The sequence below is a fragment of the Prionailurus bengalensis genome, chromosome B4, assembly GCF_016509475.1.
Source record: "Prionailurus bengalensis isolate Pbe53 chromosome B4, Fcat_Pben_1.1_paternal_pri, whole genome shotgun sequence".
In the NCBI taxonomy this organism is placed as follows: Eukaryota; Metazoa; Chordata; class Mammalia; order Carnivora; family Felidae; genus Prionailurus; species Prionailurus bengalensis.
The window spans coordinates 126,237,426-126,259,467 of record NC_057358.1 but is presented as its reverse complement, the minus strand read 5'-3'; the positions used below and the strand labels follow the sequence as shown (position 1 = coordinate 126,259,467).

Genomic DNA, 22,042 nt, shown 5'->3' with positions numbered 1-22,042 from the left:
TATCTTAGTAATTTTTGTGTTTCCTCTTGCTAGTGCCTCCCACCTGGCACTTAACAGTTGAGTCTGCCTTCCACAAACGTCTTCAACAATCTTAAAAGAAATAAAAAGCACAATAAGGAGCATGAACACGTGGGTCTCACAACAATATAGACACACACAAAAAATACTAACCTCAGTTGTGCACAAAGAAACAAATAGGAAATAATAAGGAGGCACAATTTTACATCTCTGAGAGTTAACACTGAAAATTTTAAATAATGATAATCCCTAATGCTGGGGTGTAAATGGTAAAACTGACAGTCACATATTTTTCTGAAGGTAGTGTTAACTCGTACAAAGTTCTGGCAAGCAAACTGGCTGTAATAGTGACAGCCATCTAAAATGTCCAGTCACTTGACCTCACAACCCAACTCCTAGAAATGATACTAAGAAAATAATCCAAAATAAATAAAAGACTATGTTAAGAAACACATGATTGATTTTCTTCTCAAACAAGGAAAAGTACATAAATGACCTAAATATACCTCCTGGCGTATGCTGGAACACGATTAACATTTGCATTCCCACTAGAACTGGCAGACTATCTCCCCCACCCTCTGCTTCTTTACGTTTTAGCATTTCGGCCAAGCTGGACTAGATATCAAAAGACCTGTGTTCTAGAATCAATGCCAAAACTTACTGGCCATGACTGAGCAAACCCCTCAACCTTTGAGCTTCATGTTCCTTCATTTGTAAATGGTCATTTTATAGGGCCAGTGAAAGGATTATATTAATTAATTCAAAAAATATTCACTGAATAGCTAATTTATGCCAGCTAGACACCGAGGATAAAGAAATTAAACTCCTGTCCTTCTGTCTGGTTGGAGAGCGAGAAACACAAACAACGGAGAGAAAGGCCAAGTTCAGTGAGAAGTGATAAACGCTATGACACGGGTAGGCAAGGAGGAGCCTGCTGACACAGACTGGGTGAAAAAGCAGAGCCCATCGCGGAAGGCTTACTGGAAGAAGCAGTGATAAGTGAGCTAAGTCTCTGAGTGTGCCAGAGATGGGAACCAGATGGCAAGGAAGGGGGGACCAAGTCAGGGGAAAAGAAGGTGGAGAAGGTGAGGAACAGACCGAGACAGGGGACCCAGAAGCTCATGACCCCCCCTCCCAGGAGGAAGATGGCTACAACGCGCGTTGGGCGTGGCGCAGGGAGCTGGAGAGGGGCTCTTCTGACAACGTAATAACTCTGTTTAAGCTTCAAGACAGTTACTTAAACTGAGGATAATAAGCACACCTGCCTTGAAAGGCTGCCGGCGGAATTAGTGGAATGAACTCAACACAGGCTAAGAGCTCCCAAATCTCATTTTCAGGGCTGCGTGGCAAAGACCGCCCTCGGCTGCTCTGGCGGCCAGGAGCCCCCGGAGCACTTCTGCTCAGCCGTGGCTGCTGTGGGAAGCAGGCCAGGGAGGCCGCGCTTCTGCTCACTTCTGCTCGGAAAGACTTCCAGGGACAAAGACAAATGCGTGGATGGAGACCCCGCCAGGCAAACACACACTGGGCGACATCACAGCTCCAAACAGGAGGTGGCATTTGAGCTGCGCCCTGAAGAGACAGTCAGGGTTTTTAAAATAACTTTGTTTTCTGTTCGCAAAAGTAATCCATGTCCATTTTTTGACTTTGGGAAAATAGACAGAAAATAGAAATCTCTGGAAATCTAAGCCCCTCTCAACACAGAGAACTATTGTTTTCATCTTATTTACCTCCAGTCTGCTTGCAACGTTCTCTTTCACACCCAAGGGCACACATACCCCGAACTTAAAATAAGTGGAGGCCACACAGTCACCCTGGCTTGTCGCCTGTCCCCTTCGCCTTTACAAGGACAGGTCAGACTTTGGGAGGAGGACGCTGAGGGAGGGGGTGTTCCAGGGGAGGAAGCAGCACGCGAAAAGTCTTAGAGGACAAAAGCTGCGGCCCAAGGGAGAATGCACACCGTCTACTTGGCTGGAGCCACAAAAGTCCCTTGTTCTGGGACTCTGTCTCAGTGCCCGCCCCGCCTCAGGTCACACCTGTCTCTACTGTGTCAGATGTCTCTCCCCAGTGAAGCTCTGCGATGGCCCATTTCTGGTACCAGCGAATGCAAAGAGACCTGGCTTTGAGGGCAAGGTAGGCCTGGGTGCGAGTCCCAGCTCTGCCCTCAACTCTGGTTGGAACCCTGGGCAGCTACTCCACTAAAGGCCCGGGGGGTCCTTTACCTAAAACATGAGAATCATAACTTATACCACAAGCACAGTTTGAAAATTAAGTGTGTTCAGAACTAGACACCTTAAAAAAGAATACCATCACAACAATAATAGCATTTATTGGCCAAGTACTTAAGCCAGGCATTGTGCGTGCCTAGGTTTTCGTGCACTCTCTCACTGTATTCCTCCCAAGGGTGCCATGAAGAAGTTTTATATCTGATTTCATAAAGAAGGAGATCGAACTTTGGAGAGTCTGAATCACTTGCACCAGGCCCTGCAGCCAACGAATGGAGACTGGACTTCACTCTGTGCTCAGCACATGGTGGCTACTGACGGTGCTTGGACAAGAACTGGTCGATGCCAGAGCCAGTGCAGACTCTCCAGCTTGGTCACCAAAGAGGTGCCTTCCACCCCTGCAGGCCCCTTTCTAGACCCCTAGTGACTCTGTGCCCAGGGTCTCAAAGCCCAGCCTCTCTCTCCCAAAAAGGGGTGTGTGTGTCACAGCCAGGCCCCTCCTATTTGATGGCTGTCAAGCCTGATTCGCCAGAAGTGCTGGTTACTCACTTATTCATCAAATACCGATTGTCTGCTAGGTTCCAGCCCTAGGCCAGGGGCTAAAGGGTGAGACCAGACAGACATTGTCACTGCTCTTTAAAAACAAATTTTTTTTTAATATTTCTCTATTTTTGACAGAGAGGAGTAGGGAAGGGGTAGAGAGACAAGGAGACACAGAATCAGAAGCAGGCTCCAGACTCTGAGCTGTCAGCACAGAGCCCGATGCAGGGCTTGAACTCACGAACTGCAAGATCATGACCTGAGCTGAAGTTGAATGTTTAACTGACTGAGTCACCCAGGCACCCCGTCTCTGCTCTTTTAAGATCAGAGTCAAATTATCAGCAAATAAAATGCAAGGGCAAGTCCAGGATGTTACAGCAGCACCAAATGTGGGGTGTGACTTGCGTCTTGGTATCTGAAGGAGGAGAAGGAACCACCTGGGTGACGAGCACAGGAGAGCACATTTTAGGTACAAGGAAATAGCCACAGTTGATAAAAACTTTACTCTGCCAAATGCCTTTTCTTTTTAACAGGCAAAAATGCCGCAAACGAAATGAGATTCGTGCCATAAGGCAGAATTTCCAGCCAGCAAGGCTCCTGGAGGCACTCACAGCACACGCTGGGCCACCCATTCTCAAGGCCCACCCTGCTCATCCTACCAAAGCCAGAGAGCGGCCGTTTGCTTAAAACCTCCCAGCGAGATGCAGCCCACTGCCTGGCCTTCCAGCCACTCTGTCCTGCTCTCACTTTGCAGTCATGTCTCCAAACACGCTCCAGGGAATCTCAGCCAATTTCCCAGTGGAAATTCTCTGCTCCCCTCTCTGGATCTACGTCCTGATAGAAAGTCTGAGGCCAAATTTCCAGGCTCAAACACTGGCTCCGCCACCTGCCAGCTGTGCGACTTTGAACAACCTTTTGGTGCCTTAGTTTCCTTATCTGAAAATCAGGGGTAACAATAGCATCAAGCACATACTGTGAGGATTAGTTAACCACTCCTGGCACAAGATACATGCTACCTATGTATTCACTGTTACTATAATAGTTGTCACTCTTCTGCAGGGGCCATGCACCTGGATCCCCATCCTGTCCCTGGGGCTGTGTTTGGCAAGCCCAGCCCCTGGGACATGGCTATTTGCTCCTCCCCTGTGCTCCTGCAGCACCCCAACTAGCCCCTAGCAAAGACCTCATCACAGGGTATGGTCACTGCCTGCCCACCAGTGTGTCTGCCTTGCTAGTCTGTAAGCTTTGTAGGGCACAGACTGCCTCACCACTGTGGCTCCAGTACCCACACAGGGTAGGGGCTCAAGAAGTATTTGTGGAGGGGCGCCTGGGTGGCTCAGTAGGTTGAGCATCTGACTCTTGATTTCAGCTCAGTCATGATCCCAGGGTCATGGGATTGAGCCCCATGTCAGGCTTAGAGCCTGCTTAAGATTCTCTCTCTCTCTCTCTCTCTCTCTCTCTCTCTCTCTCCCTCTGCCCCTCTTCCCTGCTCTCTCTAATAATTTTTTTTAAAAAGAAGAATTTGTGGAATGAATGGATGAATGGCTAAGATAATACCACAATTAAATTCTGAGACTACCCATCTTCATAAACATACAAATAATAATTCTATCAGAGAACCTTTACTGAGGACTTGTAATGTGCCAGGCACTTTTCACTGCATTTACTTTTCACAGCTGCCCAAGACAGTGAATGATTTAAAATATGTGAAACACCAAATATAGTGCTTAATGTATACTTAGTGCTTAATCAATTTTAGGTCTAATTACTAGTATTATCCCCCTTTACAGAGAAAGACAATGAGGCTCAGAGAAGTGGGAAGCAAGCTGTCTGAGGTCACACAGCTAGTGGGGGAGCCAGGAGAGGACCCACTGTGGTTGACATGAAAACTTCCCGAGCCCAAACATTTTGAGCCTCAGTCTCTCTTGCAACCTCTAGTACTGCACTAAATATGGTACAGAACATAGTCTCTGCCTAATATCTGTTGATTGAATTCACAATATTTGGGAACCTATTTTAGAATATTTCCTGCCTGGAGCCGGTGTGGCAGAGTTTAATATTAAGGGAGAACGTTTCTAAATTAATTACTTCTGTTCAGATCCCAGGAAAGGTTCAAGTTTATGCAAGTCTCGAGTTTCACTTCAAAGTCCTAATTCTATTTCCTTTCATTATGTTAACCTGGCTGCACCTGGCCAGACCTCACCTGTTGGGAACATGCGCCGGCCAAACATTTCATTTCCCCTTATCCAACCTCTTCCCAGCCACTGCAAAGGACGCCAGCAGATGATCAGGGTGCCTGGACCCAGGCCTTTGGCAGTGGGCATCAGCCCCTGGCAGCAAACCCTTCTCCCCGTGGGAACAGGGCTGAGCCCCAAACAAAACTGTGATGTTGGCAGGCATTGCTCTGAGGGGGCCCCACACCTGCCTCCTTTTACCTCCTCTGGGTGAATTCCTTCCTAACCTTGGAGTTAGAAAAGGCCTTTCTAATTTTCATACAAAACCCAAAAGCCATAAAAGGAAATGTAGATAAATTTCCTACATAAGAAATCCAAAGCTTCTATGTGGGGGTGTGGGGGAACCACACCTTAAGTAGAAAGATAATACCGTGCTTGGGAAAACTTCAGTCATACCACAGACAACAATCTCATCTCCCCACCACAGACAGAGCGCCAATAGAACCGAAAGGAAAAGGACTGAGAACCAAGAGGAAAAAAAAGACAAAACAAAAAACAAAACAAAACCAAACCAAGCAAGGCACATGACACACGGTTGATGGAAAAAAAATACAAATGTTCTTGAAATGTGAAGAGATGATTAATTTCAATTAGTGAGAAGGAAAACTACACTGAAGTACCATTTCTCAATCAGATTGGCAAAAATCCAAACCGCGACCACACAACTGTGCGTGAGGTTGTGGGAAAGAGGTGCCCTCCCACCTTGCGGGGGTAGCATGACAGGGTGCCTCCGCATGTGGAAGGTCATCTGGCCCAATGTACTGAAGTCCCACATGCTCTTTAGCCAGCGGTCCCGTGTCTGGGGACAGATCCTACAGCTATGGGTGGGCCACATGGGAGGTGACCATACGCATCGCAACTTGTCTGGAATGGTAAACGTTCAGAAACGGCTCAGTGCTCACCTGTTTGGCTAAACTATGCTACATCCTCACAGAATGCCACACAACTGTGAAAAAAAAAAAAGACTGAAAACAAGAAAAGAACGAGGATGTTCTCTGTTCTTACTGATAGGGAGCATTCTGGGGTTTAGTATTAAGTGAAAAGAGCAAGTCACAACAAAATGCATTGAGGCTGCTGCCTTTTTGTCTTAGAAAGTGGCATAAAAGGGGGTGCCCGGGTGGCTCAGCTGGTGGAGCACGCGACTCCTGGTCTTGGGTTGTGGGTTCGAGCCCCATGTTGGGTGTAGCGATCACTTAAAGATAAAATCTTCAAAAAAAGAAGTGGCAAAAAAGAACATATACTTGAATTTTTATTTGCATAAGGAAATAAAATACTGGCAGAATGCACAAAAAGTACCAGAAATACTGGAAAAATACACAATAAACAAATAAATGCACGTACCACTAGGGAGTTGAGGTGGGACTGAGACTTCTCAATGAGTACCTATAAGGAATTCTGATTTTTGAACCATACGAACACCTTATCTATTCCAAAATACTCTGAGTTTGAACAAATTAAAAACTCCTCTGTTCGGGAGGGAGCAACTGAAGGAAGAATCTATTCATACTTGGTTAAGTGATACTGGGATGCCAAAAACCGAAAGCAAATTACTAATACTGATAACCTGACGGCTTTACAGTGTTTTGCTTTCCTAATATCCATTTACCTAATAAACACATACTGTGCACCTACTAGGCACCAGGCCCTATCAAATTAAATGACACACAATCAGAAGACATTCTCTCTTCCCCTCAGGGAGTTATGGCCCACGGAGGGACTGAGTGGAGGTGTCGAGGGGCCCTGGCAGTGAGCTCCAAGCACAGAGGACAGACTAGCGCCTTCTCCACAAGAGGAGAGGACAGACAGACACTCAGAGGGACACAAGAAGGGCAGCCTGAGATGGAAGAGTGGGTGGGTGAGGAAGGGGAGGAGTCTGGGGGGTTGTCTTTAACCATGGCCTCATCAGCCAGCCAGCGGTCTCGCGCTGTGGTTCCCAGCTAGGACTAAACTGCCCCACACGGGCAGTCCGACTGTTACAAGCCATCATGCGAAGACTCTGGGAACTTCCCACTCCAAGTCCTTACCCTTGTTCTGGGAGCTGTCTCACACCTTCCTGCTATCAGCAGGAGGCTTTCATCCACCACTCGGTGGACATGAGAAAAAGTTTAGCTACATTTCCTTTTCTCTGGAACCCACCGTAGGAGGTCACAAGATCCCAAACTGGAGACACCTGCCCAGTGAGTGGATTAGGGTGAGGGAGATATGTGGCTTTCACACACACAGCCCTGAGATGCAATGAGATCTTAAAATGATAATGATGTGTCACATGAAGCTGGGACCCACTGAGACCCCAGTTCTATGCCATCATGCCACTGAACTCCGACTTTCCTCTTCCTTGTGCTGTAAAAATTCTCCGTCACCACCCAACAGTGGGGAACAGCCATGACAAGTGGGGGAGGTGTCGGGGAGGGTAACAGAAGAAGGACTGAATTCAGAGAGAGGCAAACACGACAGAGCGGCCACTGGTAGCAATGGCCAAGAGAGGGTAGGGACACAATGTGGGCTGTCTCAGGAGAAACAGCAGCCCTTCCTATATTTCCAACCCCCCCCCCCCCCCCCCCCGCCAGCACACACAATCTGGTAACCCTTGGAGATATAGGGCAGACTCTGGACTCCCACCTAAGATATAGGATGGAGGCTGGAGTCACTGACTTAGATGTGCCCTGAGGGCTAGAGCACTTGGGCACATCTGGGTCACACTGAACTTATACTCTTTCCCAAGGAGGGCAACAGGAATCCCAAGGAATCTCACTGGGTTCCTACTGTGTGGACCCATCCTACGGCCCTCATCTCCCAACTCTCTCCATCCCACTAACACTGTCCTAGACTGCAGCCTCATTCCCTCAAACCTGGACTAGGTGGAAACCCCCAAAGTGTCCTCCACGCTCGAATGCACCTGCACAGACTCTCCACATTAATCTTCTGAAAATGCTGCTTTGACTTGTCACTCCTCCACCCAGCTCCTTCAGAGGCACCTTAGCTATCAGACTCCAAACCCCTTGTCTGGAATTCAAGTTGCTCAGTGATACGGACCAAACTCACCTTCCCAGCCCATGATCCTTCAACTTCTGCTTAAGCCAATCTGGAAAACTCTCCAAGCTCAAAACCTTCCTTGTGGCTTTCTGTCCCCCAACCCTTTACCATCACCACTTAAAGGACCCACATGGAGGTTTCAGCACAGAGGCCGCCTCCTCTAAGATTCCTTCCCTAGTCACCTTCCAGCCTGTGACCTTTCCCAAACGGTAGCATGCATTCTAATTACCTGGGGGTTGTGTTTAGATGCAGAGCATGCTTCAGTGGGTCTGGAGGAGGCCTGAGACTCTGCATTTCTAACAAGCTTCCAATGAGGTTGTGCCGGAGCCCAGGAGCATGCCCGGTATGGCGAGGGACCCTGCATCATTCAAATGGCATGGATCACATACGACCTCGTATTCTTCTTCAGGGCCTGAGCTCCCATTCTAGATTAAAAATTCCACGAGAGCACAGAGCCACAGAAGGATGCTCATGTGATAGGAAGAGAGACAGCTGTAAAATCAGACAGCACTAAGTTCAAGTCTTAACTCTGCCACTTATTTGCCATGACAAGTGAATAAGTCCCACAACCTCTGAATCTCAGTTTCCTCATCTGTAAAATGGGGATTAAAAAAATACCTCCCTCCCAGGAAATTAAAGAAAACTGTGGCTGTGATTATGCCTAGCACACTGCCTGATGCTAAATATACTTGGTATTGAATATGATAATATTCAATATGTTAGGAAATACTAAATAATATTTCATATATTTTATATTTTAATGCCCAGTTCTCTGCTCTTTCCTTCCTCATATAACTTTGAGTTTTCTATACAGTCCTGTATGTAGTAGGTGCTCAGGGAATCTTCTGAAGGAACTTCTATTCTACCTGTACAATTCTGCTCAATCCACACCGCTGGGCTCTCCTCCCTGGACGTGATGTGCCAACAAGTTCTGACTTGATAATGCTTTCCATTCAACGTCTTCCTTTTGGTTGGTGACTATGCCATCAGAAACATGAAAATCTACTGACATCTGCCTGAGAGAACATGCAATTTTTTCTGGTTGGAAATGAGAATTTATGAAACCTGAATTATGGTAAATAACCCACCCACTCCCGCTCAGACTCTCACTCATCAGACATTTAAGGCTTGACCTCACTGATCCAGGGTTTTCTTCCCAACTGCATTCCATCAAAATGTCTCATGTCCCATCTCCTCATGCTCATAGAACCTCTTGTTAATCAATTAAATCCCTGTCTTCTGAGCTGATAAAAGGGGTGTAATAGGAAGAGCACTGCATAGAAATCAGAAGATGTGCACAGTAGTTCTGATTCTAACACTACCCAAGTGTGATTCTGAGCAAATAACTTCGCTTTTCTGAGGCTTAGCTTTCTTATTCTAGGCTAATAAATTGATTATTCTCCCACTCCATTTCATTTTAACCAGGACTCCCAGTACTAATGCCGAGCTCTCACTCAGGCCAGAGGAAAACAATCTTTTGTCAGCAGGTGGAATGTTAACTTCTCCTCACATGACCCTGGGAAGGCATTTTTACCTACTTGGACTGATTCACAGGCAAACTCTACGGCAGACCCTTTAGCTAGCCACTCAATAGCCAATCTTTCATTTTTTCCCCTGCTTGCTAATAAAAACCCTGGTTTATTCAGGGCAGTGATGTGACAGCCCAGAGGAAAATCCTAATTTGTCTAAGCCAGGGGATGGCAAACTTTTTCTATAAAGAGCTAGACAGTAAACATTTTAGGCTTTTGGAGGCCGTAGATGATGTTTGTCACATATTCTTCTTCACTTTTCCCCACTCTTCAAAATTAAAAACAAAAATAAAAACATCTTAGACCCTGGGTTGTATAAAAACAGGAGCCAAGCTGAGCTTGGCCTGGGGTGGTCCAACCATTAAGAGTAATTATATTTTTTCTATTCTTCTGACAAATATTCACTTGCCTATCTTCCCTTTCAGCTACAGACGGTAGAATTCTTAACATAAATGACATAAGGAAAGTCTACTGGGGGCTCTTGGGAAAGATACTGCTGTTTTCTAACAAGAGTGAGACATATGAGAGGAAAACTCACTGGTGTCTCCTCTTTCTCCATCTACTTGTCTTGAATGTGGACTGGATGCCTATTATCTAAAACAGCTCAGGGCATCTGGGTGGCTCATTTGGTGAAGTGTCCAACTTTGGCTCAGGCCGTGATCTCATGGTTTTTGAGTTCGAGCCCTGCATTGGGCTCTGTGCTAATAGCTCGAAGCCTGGAGCCTGCTTTGGATTCTGTGTCTCCCTCTCTCTCTGCCCCTCCCCTGCTCCGCTCTGTCTCTCTCTCTCTCTCAAAACTAAATAAACATTTAGAAAATTCTTTTTTAAACAGCTTGTGACCATGAGATATTAACAGGAGGACAAAAGCTAACAATTCAGGAGGATTTTATAGTAAGACACACAGAGTCTGGGTCCGGGATGATATTGAGCTGTTAAATAAACCCTGAAACCTCCTACCTCCCATCTTTTAGTTAAATAAGATAATAAATACCTACATTGTTTAAACCACGGTCAGATTTCTCACAATCCAGAGCATTCTTAAAATAGTAAATCGGAGAGGATTTTTTTTTTTATAACTTCAACCACCTCCTAAGCCCTCCTCTATGTACCAGGCCCTGGGGATACAACAGTGAACCCCACAACTTCTCTCAGGATCCTCCAGTCTAGTAGAAGATGTGACAAGACACAGACAAGTACCGACATACCCATCAGCCACTGAGAGCACTCTTAGCTCTGGTCCTGGTATTCCTGTGGACAAGTTATGAAATCCGTGATGCAAGACTTCAAAGCACTGCCTTCTGAGATGCAGAAGGGTGCTAGACGAAATGGCCAACGTTCAAAGGCAGACATGCAGACCTGGGTTCAAATCCTAGCTCTACCACTCACCAGCTATGTAATGTGGAGCGAATTACTTAACTCCTTTGAGCCTTAGTTTTCAAATGTGCAAGATGAAGCTCATTATAAGCTACCTCCTAAGACTGTTGTGAGATGTGAATGAGGTAATGGAATTAGAGCACTTGTCATTGCTCAGTGGATGACAGGCATATATCCCTGAAACTATGAGCATATACATATAGAGATGTGTGCTTAACAATATATGCTTGGGAAGAAAGACTAGAAGGATATCAGGAGTGGTTGCCTCTGGGCAGTGAGATTAGAGGCGGTTATTTTTCTTCCTCATATATTTTTTCTTAGACTTTCCAAATATATACACACATGCCTCAAAGCCAGGGGATCTATCTTTTAATGTAATTTTTGTATTTTGAAAATAAAAACATGTGAACTGTAACTTTTTTGTTCTTTTATCCAGGTAGAGTCAGGTGGCCCCTATTCTAGACTGAGCCCTGGCATGGACTTGCTGTGCAATCTTAGAAAGTCACTTCACCAGTTTAAGTCTCAATTTCCCTATCTAAAGTAGACGATAACCAGACTTCCAATCTCTCCATGATGAGACAGCTCACTCATTGACTGAAACAACTGTAAAAGCTAGAACAACTGTTTGAAGACATTGGAGAGCAATCAACGCAGACAGGACTAGAGGAGCCATAGGCTTTGAGAGAAAGGAAACACAGGATGTGCCCTCCACATTCACACTGGGTTTCCCTGGGGATGCTTCTCAACTGCTGCACCAGGAAACAGAACCCAAGCAAGGAGTGTGGTCTGTTAGGCTCGAGTCAGAGCTGGGGATGACAAAGGCTCAGATCTAAGCAACGATGTTCCAGAGAGAAGACCCACAGAGGAGGAAACACACACGCTTGCATTCAAATTCCCCTCAAATTTTTAGCCCACTCACTCATACAGTGAGAAACCAAAAAACTGAGAAGACATCAGCTTAGAGACTGAAGAACTGATCACTGATTAGCGGGGGAGTCAGAGGATGAAATTCAAGCTAGGTCAGGTAGAAGGAACTTGGTAAACACCCAGAGATTTTAGCTATGACCCAGAAAGGCTCTGAGCTAGGAGCAGAGACCACATCCTAATAGCACAGACAAGACTAAAACATACCAGACTTAACCAAAGCTTGACAGGATCGAGGAGACCTGCTGGTGTTCCACCTGCCTGTTACAACAAAATTTAACACCCTCCGGGGTAAGTTAATGTAGTTCACCCAAAGCCTCTCCATCTTTGCATCCATGATGTCCAACATCAAATCAAAAACTATAAGGCATCCTGAAAAACAGGACCAAAAATTTGAAATCCATAGAAAAATCCCAATCATAGAAGTTAATACAGAGATGACTCAAAAATCAGAGTTACCAGACAGAAACTTTAAAATAACAATGGTTAATATGGCTAAGGAGAGAGGAAAAGATGGTCACGATAGAGGAAATGATGGATACAACAGATAAAAAAAGGAAAATATCAACTGAGATTTGGGGGGGGGAAAAAAAGAAGAATCAAAAGGACATCTACCATAGAAAAAAAGAATACACTATCTTAAATTAAGGTCACTTGGATAGGCTTACCACCAGGTGGGACAGAACAGAAAATGAGATTTGAGAACTGAAAGGGAAGTCAACAGCAAATACCAAACTGAGGTACAAAGAGTGAAAAATGGACAAATCAGAGCAGAGCATAAGAAACGTATGAGGTACTGTCAAAAGGTTTAGTATTCATCTAACTGGAGTCCCAGAAGAAGGTAAGAGAGAATGGGGCAGAAAAAATATTTGAACAGACAGCAGCCAAGAATTTTACCAATTTTACCAACAACAATTCACAGGTTCAAGAAGTTCAGTGAACCCCAAGAAGAAAAAATATAAGAAAACCGTACCTGCACCTTGTAGTCAAAGTGCTGGAAACTAAAGAGCAAAAAAAAAAAAAAAAAAAAAAAAAAGAAAAATCTTAAAGGCAGCCAGAGACAAAAAGACATATTGTATTTAAAGGGGTAAAAATAAGTCTGATGACTAATTTTTGGAACCCAGAAGACCATCAAATGACAATTTTAAAGTAGTGAAAGGGGGTTAAAAAAACAACAACAAAAAACCCACTTCCCAACCTAGAATTCTATATCCAGCAAAAATGTCCTTTAAAAATACAGGTGAGGGGCACCTGGGTGGCTGAGTAAGTTAATGGTTTTGGCTCACTCAGGTCATGATCTCACGGTTGTAGGCCTGAGCCCAATATTAGGCTCCACACACAGTGGAGATTCTGCTTGGGATTCTCTTTCTCCCTCTCTCTCTGCCCCTCCCCTGCTCTCCCTTGCTTGCTCTCTCTCAAAATAAATAAATAAACTTAACAAAACACAGGTGAAGGGGTGCCTGGGTGGCTCAGTCAATTAAGCGTCTGACTTTGGCTCAGGTCATGATCTCATGGTTCGTGGGTTTGAGCCCTGCATTGGGCTCTGAGCTGACAGCTCAGAACCTGAAGCCTGCTTCACATTCTGTGTCTGCCCCTCTCTTTGCCCCTCTCCCACTCATACTCTGTCTCTCTCTGTCTCTCAAAAATGAATGAACATTTTAAAAAAATGTTTAAAAACACAGGTGAAATAAAGATATTTTTCATGCTCTATACTACACTATACTGCACTACCCAAAATATGAAAGGAGTTTTTTTGGCTTGAAGTAAAAATGATCCCCAGTGGAAGCACAGACTTTCTGATAGGAATCAAGAGCCATGGAAAGGGTCACTATGTGAATAAATAAAAATAAATATTGACTACTTAAAACAATAATAGCAATGTCTTATGGGGCTTAAAACGTAGAAGTAAAATACATTAAGGCAACAGTACAGAGGGCAGGAGAGAGGTAAATGGGGTTCAAGTGTGTGTGTTTGTGCACTGGGCTTGAAACTGGAGAAGGAGTGACGTGAGGCAGACGTGAGAGGAGGGGTGCATGTCGTAACCCCAAAGATAGCCACTAGTAAAGACTATGTCATTGGAAAGTCAGCAGAGGAAAACATCAAAGGAAACATTTTAAACTGCACCATCCCTCTCAAAAAAGGCACAAAAAAAAAAGACAGATGTGACAAATCAAAATTAAATACTACATTTGTTGATTTAAGCCCAAAAGTGTAATTTAACTTAAGTGCATTACATTAAATGATCTAAATATTCCAATTTAGATATAGATTATCATATGGGATTTTTTCAAACACATATTAAAAACCTTAATATTGAATTCATAAAGGTTGGAAATAGGAAGATTAAAAAAAGATATACCATTAAGAACTTGATCTGACTTCATCCATATCTTGAATACACATTCTTTATGAGTATACGTGGACATTTGCCAAAATAAACCATCTGTCAGGACAAAAAGCAAGTCTTGACAATTTCAAATATTGAAATTGGGCAGAATATGTTCTCTGACCACAGTGGAATTACAACAGAAACCAATAACAGAAAGATAACTAGGAAATAGCCAATGTTTAGAAAATTAAGCAATAGATTTCTAAATAAACCAAGAGTAAAAAGAAGAAATCACAATAAATATGAGAACATGAGTTTTTTTTTTTCAACGTTTATTTATTTTTGGGACAGAGAGAGACAGAGCATGAACGGGGGAGGGGCAGAGAGAGAGGGAGACACAGAATCGGAAACAGGCTCCAGGCTCTGAGCCACCAGCCCAGAGCCCGACGCGGGGCTCGAACTCACGGACCGCGAGATCGTGACCTGGCCGAAGTCGGATGCCCAACCGACTGCGCCACCCAGGCGCCCCGAGAACATGAGTTTAAATGAATGATAATGGAAGTATGACAAATTATGGGATGCATTTAAGCAGTGCTTAGAGGAAAATTTGTAACTTTAAGCGCCTATCTCAGAAAAGTTGAAATTAATGATCTAAGAGTCTGTCTCAAAAGCTAGAAAAAGACAAAACATTAAACTCAAAGAAAATAGAAGAAAGAAAAACAATATACAGGAGAGAAGCAGAAATAAAAGAAATAGAAAAAAGATGTCAGTTGAGAAAAACAAGGCTAAAAGTTGGATCTTTGAAAAGATCAATTTTATTAAAAATTGATAACATGAAAAATATCTTAATGACCCAGGGGTAGGCAAAGATTTCTTAATACAAAACAAAAAGCACTAACAACGAAAGAAAGACACTGATAAACTGGATGTTGTTCGAACAAAGAACTTCTGTTCACCAAAAGATACCACTAAGAGAAAGAAAGGCAGACTACAAACTGAGAGATGTTTGCAATACTTTTGACAAACATCTCCTACTAAGAATATAAAAACAACTCTTACAAATCATTAAGGAAAAGACAAACAGCACAACTTAAAAAGAAACCAGCAGGCAAACGATGTGAACAGGCAGATCACAAAAGAGGATATCTGCAAGAATGTTTATCAGTCCTTCTAAAGCTCTCCCAAAAAATGGAAGAGGAGGGAACACTTCCAAACTCATTCTATGAGGCCTGCATTACCCTCATACCAAGGCCAGGCAAAGACACTACAAGAAAAGAAAACTTTGGATCCACAGCCCTCATGAATATTAATGCAAAAACCCTCAACAAAATACTAGCAAACAGAATTCGACAGTGTGTTAAAGCATTGTACACCATGACCAGCTGCAGTTTTTTCTTCCTAGAATGCAAGGATGGTTCAACATAGAAAAATCAATCAGTGGAGTACACTGTACTAACAGGATAGCCACACGATCATCTCAATGGATGCAAAACAAGCATTTGGCAGAATTTAACACCCTATCGTGATAAAAACACTCAACAATAATAGGAATAGAAGAAAGCTATTTCAACACACTAAAAGCCTATATGAACAATTAATTCATGGTAAACATCATACTCAATGGTGAAAGCCTGAAAACTTTTCCTCTAAGATCAGGAACAAACAAAGATGCTCACTTTTGCCACTTTTATTTAACACAGTCCTGGAAGGCCTAGTCAGAGCAATTAGGCAAGAAGATCACACACACACACACACACACACACACACGCAACTTAATACAAAGCTACAGTTTCAAAATAGTGTGGTGTTGGCATAAAGATAGGCATACAGACCAATAGAATAGAATAGAATAGAATAGAATAGAATAGAATAGAATAGAGAGACTAGGAATAGACCCTCACATACATGGTTAAATGATTTTTAGCAAAGATGTCAAGACCACTTAATGAAGAAGAGTTTTCAACAAATGGTGCTGGGAAAACTAGATATCCACATGCAAAAAAAAAAAAAAAAGAATTTGGACTCTTACCTTATGCCATATAAAAAATTAACTCAAAGAAGATCAAAGACCTAAACATAAGAGATAAAACTATACAACTCTCATACAGGAAAATCTTCCTGGTGTTAGATTTGGCAATGATTTCTTGGGTCTGACACCAACAGTACAGACAACAAAAGAAAATTGGATAAGCTAGGCTACATCAAAACTAAAAACTTTTGTGCATCAATGTTACACAGGTAACAGAGTAAAAGGCAACCCATGGAATGGAAGAAAATGTTTGTAAATCACATATCTGATAAGGGGTTAATATGCAAAATATATAAAGAACTCCAACAATTCAGTAACAAGAAAAAAACAATTCAAATAAAAAATGGATAAAAGACTGAACAGACATTTCTCCAAAGACAATATACAAATGATTAATAAGTAAATGAAAAGATGCTCAACATCACTAATCATTAGGGAAATAAAATACAAATCAAAATCATGAGATGCCATTTTGCATGCATTAGGATGATTAAAAAAAAACACAGAAAATCACAAGTATTGGCAAGAATGTGGAAACACTGGAATGTTTATGCATTTCTAACAGTAATACAAAATGGTGCAGCTGCTGGGGAAAGCAGTATGGTGATAACTCAAGATATTAAAAATAGAATTACCATATGTCCAGCAATTCCACTCCTGGGTATATACTCAAAAGACAGAAAGCAGGAACTTGAACAGACATTTGTACATCCATGTTCATAGCAGTATCATTTGCAATAGCCAAAAAGTGGAAACAACCCAAATGTCTATCAATGGATGAATGGATAAACCAAACGGGGAATATACATAAAATGGAATGTTATCCAGCCTTTAAAAGGAAGGAAATTCCTGATACATGCTGCAGTATGGACGAAGCCTGAAATAAGTGAAATAAGCCAGTTACATAAAAACAAATACTATGTGATTCTATTTTTTAATTTTTTTAAATGTTTATTTCTTTTTGAGAGATAGAGAGACTGCAGGCAAGGTAGGGGCAGAAAGAGAGGGAGACAGAATCTGAAGCAGGTTCCAGGCTCTGAGCTGTGAGCACAGAGCCCAACGTGGGACTCAAACTCAGCAACAGTGAGATCATGAGCCAAAGTTGGACGCTTACCTGACTGAGCCACCCAGGCGTCCCTCTATTTTATATAGTCAAATTCATAGAGTCAGAAAGTAGAATAGTAATTGCCAGGGACTAGAGGGAGAAGGAATGGGAGTTATTGTTAAAGCTTCAGTTTGGGAAGATGAAAAAGGTTTTGGAGATGGATGGTAGCAATGGCTGCACAAGGTGAATGTACTTAATGCCACCAAGTGTATGTTTAAAATGGTTAAAAGGGTCAATTTTACGTTACACATATATTAGCACAGTAAAACAAAGAATGTTCAAAGATGTTAAGAATAAAAAAAGAGAGAGACAATTTAAATACCATCAACATTTAAATGGATGTGTAAACCGTGGTATATGCATACGATGGAATACTACATGACAATGAAAAAGTACTACATACACCAGCATGGCTACATGACACAGACATTGAGCGAAAAGAGCCACAGACAAAAGAATACAGACTCTGTAAGTCCATTTACATAATGTTTCAGAAACAGGCAAAAGCAAACCATAGTGATAAAATTCAGGACAGTACTTATTCATAGGGATGAAACATGAAGGAACTTCCCAGGGTGCTATAAATGTTCTATCTCTTTTCTGGCTGATGGTTACATAGGTAGAGACAAAGTGGGGGCAAAAGGATATTCATCAGACCATTCACATAAGATTTATGTATTTTATGTTCAATTTATCTCAGCTTTATAAAATGAAGCAAAATCGTGATGACAGAATGCTAATATCAGAAGGGACTCCAGAAGAAGGCTGTTCAGAGTATCTAGCAAACACCATTGGGGCTTATGGAGCAGGTGCTCCCTGGCCATGCTTTGAGAAACCTGCACTAAGGAGATGCACGTTACCAGCCAAGGGAGAAGGACACCTGTCCCTGCTGGAAATTACATTTACAATGAGCTGTCCCCTTTTTTAGTGTTTAGGGAGCAAATACAAGTCCCACTTAGTCTTCTCTCTTAATATGAGGCACCCAGAAGACCCAATCTAACATAACCCAAGGAAAGGTGTAAACATAGCAGATTATATCTGCCCATTAACTCCAATTCTCTAGTCCAAGACCCCGGAAAAATCTGTACTTTCAAAGAGCAAGGGCATTCATGACTCTGAAACAACGGTGCCATGACACCCTACTTTAATCCCACATCTACAGTGACACCGAGAATGGCCTTTCCCATTTCCCATCCAGGGTCCCCATTTGCCCAAATGGGGCATCACTGTAATCGGGTCTCTCTGAGGACTTAGACAATATGAACATGTAAACAGCAAGTGTCTGCTGTGTCCCCATTTCTGTGGCTACCTGACTACATTACACTCCCCACCACAGAATATACCAGGGAGGGCCTAACGTATTCCATAAATGGCTTCAGAGTCTCTTGTTCCAGGTGACATGCCCCAGCCTAGCATTTAAGAAGCACTATCCCTCCCACGAGGACACTGGCCATGTCTAGGATATTGTGGAAGAATGAGTTTCAAGCACTTACTTTCATCATTAGAAACATTCCCCAGAGATGTGTGGCTGGAATAACGTTTGTTTTCACTTTCATTGAGACATCTTTCAATCCAGCTCTCTAAAAAAAAAAAAAACAAAAAACAAAAAAAGAAACAAAAACAGAAAGAAAGAGAGAAAGAGGAAAAGAAAATCACAGAATTGCAGAAATGCTGTTGGTGTTTGTGAAGAGACAAGAACATCATAAACACATTAGATTCAATTGCCCATCAGCTTTCATCTGAGACTGGCCCCGACTGGAATTTGACTTTCCATGAAGCCCCACAGCAGCCACCATTGCTGATGAGCCTTTGCGGAGTAGTTGGAGACAAAATGGTGATTGAAGCCCACTTGAGTATTTCCTGGTCAGATTCTACTACTTCTGGAGTATTCACAGCCCAACAGTACCAATTGAGAATTATCTGTCTTTGCAAAGAAGATACGTTCCTGAGAAGTTGTTTGTAAAACAAAGTTTGGTCAACTAAATGACTGGTGGTGGTTTGCAGATGGTAAGTTAGCAGCAGAACCCTTTATTTAAACAAAAACAAAAAGGAAAGCAGATAAAACCCTGAGGGCTCTGGCTGAAGTGGAGAAAGAGGGCAGGGAACCTTATAGCTCACTACCCTTTGGCCGGGGACCCCCGAAGGGGCACTTCCAAGCACAGGCCGAAAAGCCACTGCGGGAGGACATATTAAAAACTCTACAATAGATACATAGGACTTTTAAAATTCAAAAGACTATGTTCTTTTAATCCAATTCCAAAGTCTACAAAAGTACTTTCCACACTGTGGCGTAATGCTTATTCCATTGTCTGGACCAGCTACATGCATGCATGCATGCATGCATGGATGCATGGATGCATTCATTCATTCAACATCAGCTAAGTACAGTCAGTTCTGCTAGAATGCTTGTTTTGAAAATAAGAATGTGTTCCAGTGCAAGTAATACATTGGGGAATGATTTGAGCAGAGAGCAAACTTCGTGCTTGCTTATGCTCAATTTCTTGCCTAGGAGGCATCAGGGGAATGCAGAAAAGCACACATAGCTGCACTGAAGCCCACAGGAATATGCAGAATCCACACGTGCTCACACCTCGGCCATCTACCAGTTACTTTAGTTCACCACATGTGTTATGAGCCACACCTGCCTGGGTAACCCATGTTTTATCACTTCATAGTAACTCACAAGCTGCAGCCTTTCTGACATCTGCTTCCAAAAGCAGGGCTTTTGGGGCTTTCAAGGCTTTCAGGGCTTTTCCAAGGTGAAGTGTCATATTCATTGTATTTGTGTACCTCTTAACCATTAACATGTGCAAAACTGTGCTATCGTCTTCATTACGTTCCAATTTTTTAAATGTGTCACTGACAAAGGTTTTGAGTGTTATGCCCCTAGTTTATTTTTCTAATCAACGCTGTGGTTTTTATTGTGCAGTTTTGCAGGGCACCGAGCTCAGTTAGGAGTTTTAGGAATGCATATGTGGTGTTAGAGCAGAGCTGAGTAGACCTATGGCCATGTGCTTCTGAACAGTGCAGTCTCCCATTGCCGGCTTTTTAATATAGGAGCTGGCATTTACTGAACACCTGTTCTAATATGCCAGGCCCTTTACATATGTTATCCTGTTGAAGTCGGGCAACAACTTCCAGAAGAAAAGATTTTCACTCCCATTTTTTTCCTAGAAAGCAACTGAAGTTTAGATTAAGTAATGTGACTCCACGTAGCTCAAAAGGCCAAGGCCAAGATCATTAGTTAACATCTTGGGAAACATACTCTCAAAAGAAGCCATGCTGATGCTGACGAGTGAGCTATGGGGTGGGGGGGGGGGGGAAACGCAGGGAGACATGTTGGGTTTTTTGTTTTATATCCCAACAAACTGCTCTTTTAAAAGCTGCTCCCTAAATGACAAATAAGTAAGGGGAAATATCCAAGGGGAGGAACAGGAGGCAGCTTGTTCAGAGGAAATGGAAATCTGGTATTTCTGAGGAAACACTGAGCAACAGAGAAATTCAAAACATGAAAACACCGCCCCTTCCAGACATCAGCCGCGCAACGTAGAAACAAATGGCTTGTGATGTTTTCAAAGTTGGGACGGCGCAAGGTGGGGTGTTTGTCATCACGTCGCCTCCAAAGATGCATCTGGATACAAATCTCCAGAATTCTTTTCAGGAGTCTCCAGAATATCTCCACTCGGATCTTCTAATCCCTTGGAGTTCTGGCACAATTTCCTTGGCAACAGCCGTGGCTGCTTTTGGATGGCAGCTACTGAAATCTGCAGCCCCTTCCTCCGCCAAACCACACCACCAAAAGCAATTGCTATTGTTCTGGACCAGCCCTGGTCTTCCTAGTGAGATATTCACATCTAGTTACTCTCATATGCGTGTGGGCATGCACACGCTCGCACATGCACACACGCACACACAAATACACACACTCTTTTCAGCAGACACAGGGAACTAAGAGAAACACTCTCCCTCTCACCCATTTGCCTGCGCCAGATGAGGCCTGTTAAATTTGGAGTCCTCGGAAGGGCCTATTCCTGCAGGTGAGAACCCCCAGTGGTTGGTGTGACAGTCTCTGAAGAATTCATGGTAACATTCCGGAGGGGAGCTGGCTCTGAACACCAAGGGCCAAGACAGTGCAACACCAGCCCACAAGAGCCCAAGTCGAGGAAGAACTTTCCAGATGATGTGCCTCTCCCCCATGTTGCCCAACACTGGAGAGAGATGAGAGCAGGGTTATGAGAAGAGAGAGAGGGCCGGAAGCACCAGGAAAGAAACAGAATGTCACCAAATAACCCTCTCCTCCATCCCCTGCTCCTTCTCAGGTCTGACATCGTCACTTGTGCCTGTGGCCACTCTGCTACCCTGTCCTTCTCCCCGGGGCAACACAGAGTAAGTGTGGTCTGTCCTGCACATGGCAGATATGAGCAGATAGCCACCATGGCTCCATTTTTCTGGTCAAAGTACCTCACTTGTTTTGGCTCTTGCTCAGAAGGAATTGTTCCCACATCTCTGCCATCCAGTTCACCTGCATCTGGCTGTCTTCTAGTTAATCAATATCTATTTGAACATGTGCCATCCAGGATGAACTCTGAGGGTCCAGACCATGGTCTGAGCAGTGCCAAAGATAATATGGCAGAACCATCACCTCTGCTGCTCTGGACATGTGGAGTTTTCAGAGCATTCAAAGGTCTTACATTCCAGACTGCAC

At 43.4% G+C, this 22,042-nt stretch overlaps 1 protein-coding gene across 2 annotated transcripts in view; it reads right to left on the bottom strand.

The window, feature by feature from the left end:
* Window positions 1–22,042, bottom strand: part of RFX4 (regulatory factor X4) — a 164,622-nt gene that overhangs the window by 118,443 nt on the left and 24,137 nt on the right. For both annotated transcript variants that reach the window (XM_043562415.1, XM_043562416.1), the window contains exon 2: window positions 18,831–18,917. In XM_043562415.1, the coding sequence (XP_043418350.1) occupies window positions 18,831–18,917 (87 nt within the window). The remainder of the gene's footprint in view (window positions 1–18,830; window positions 18,918–22,042) is intronic.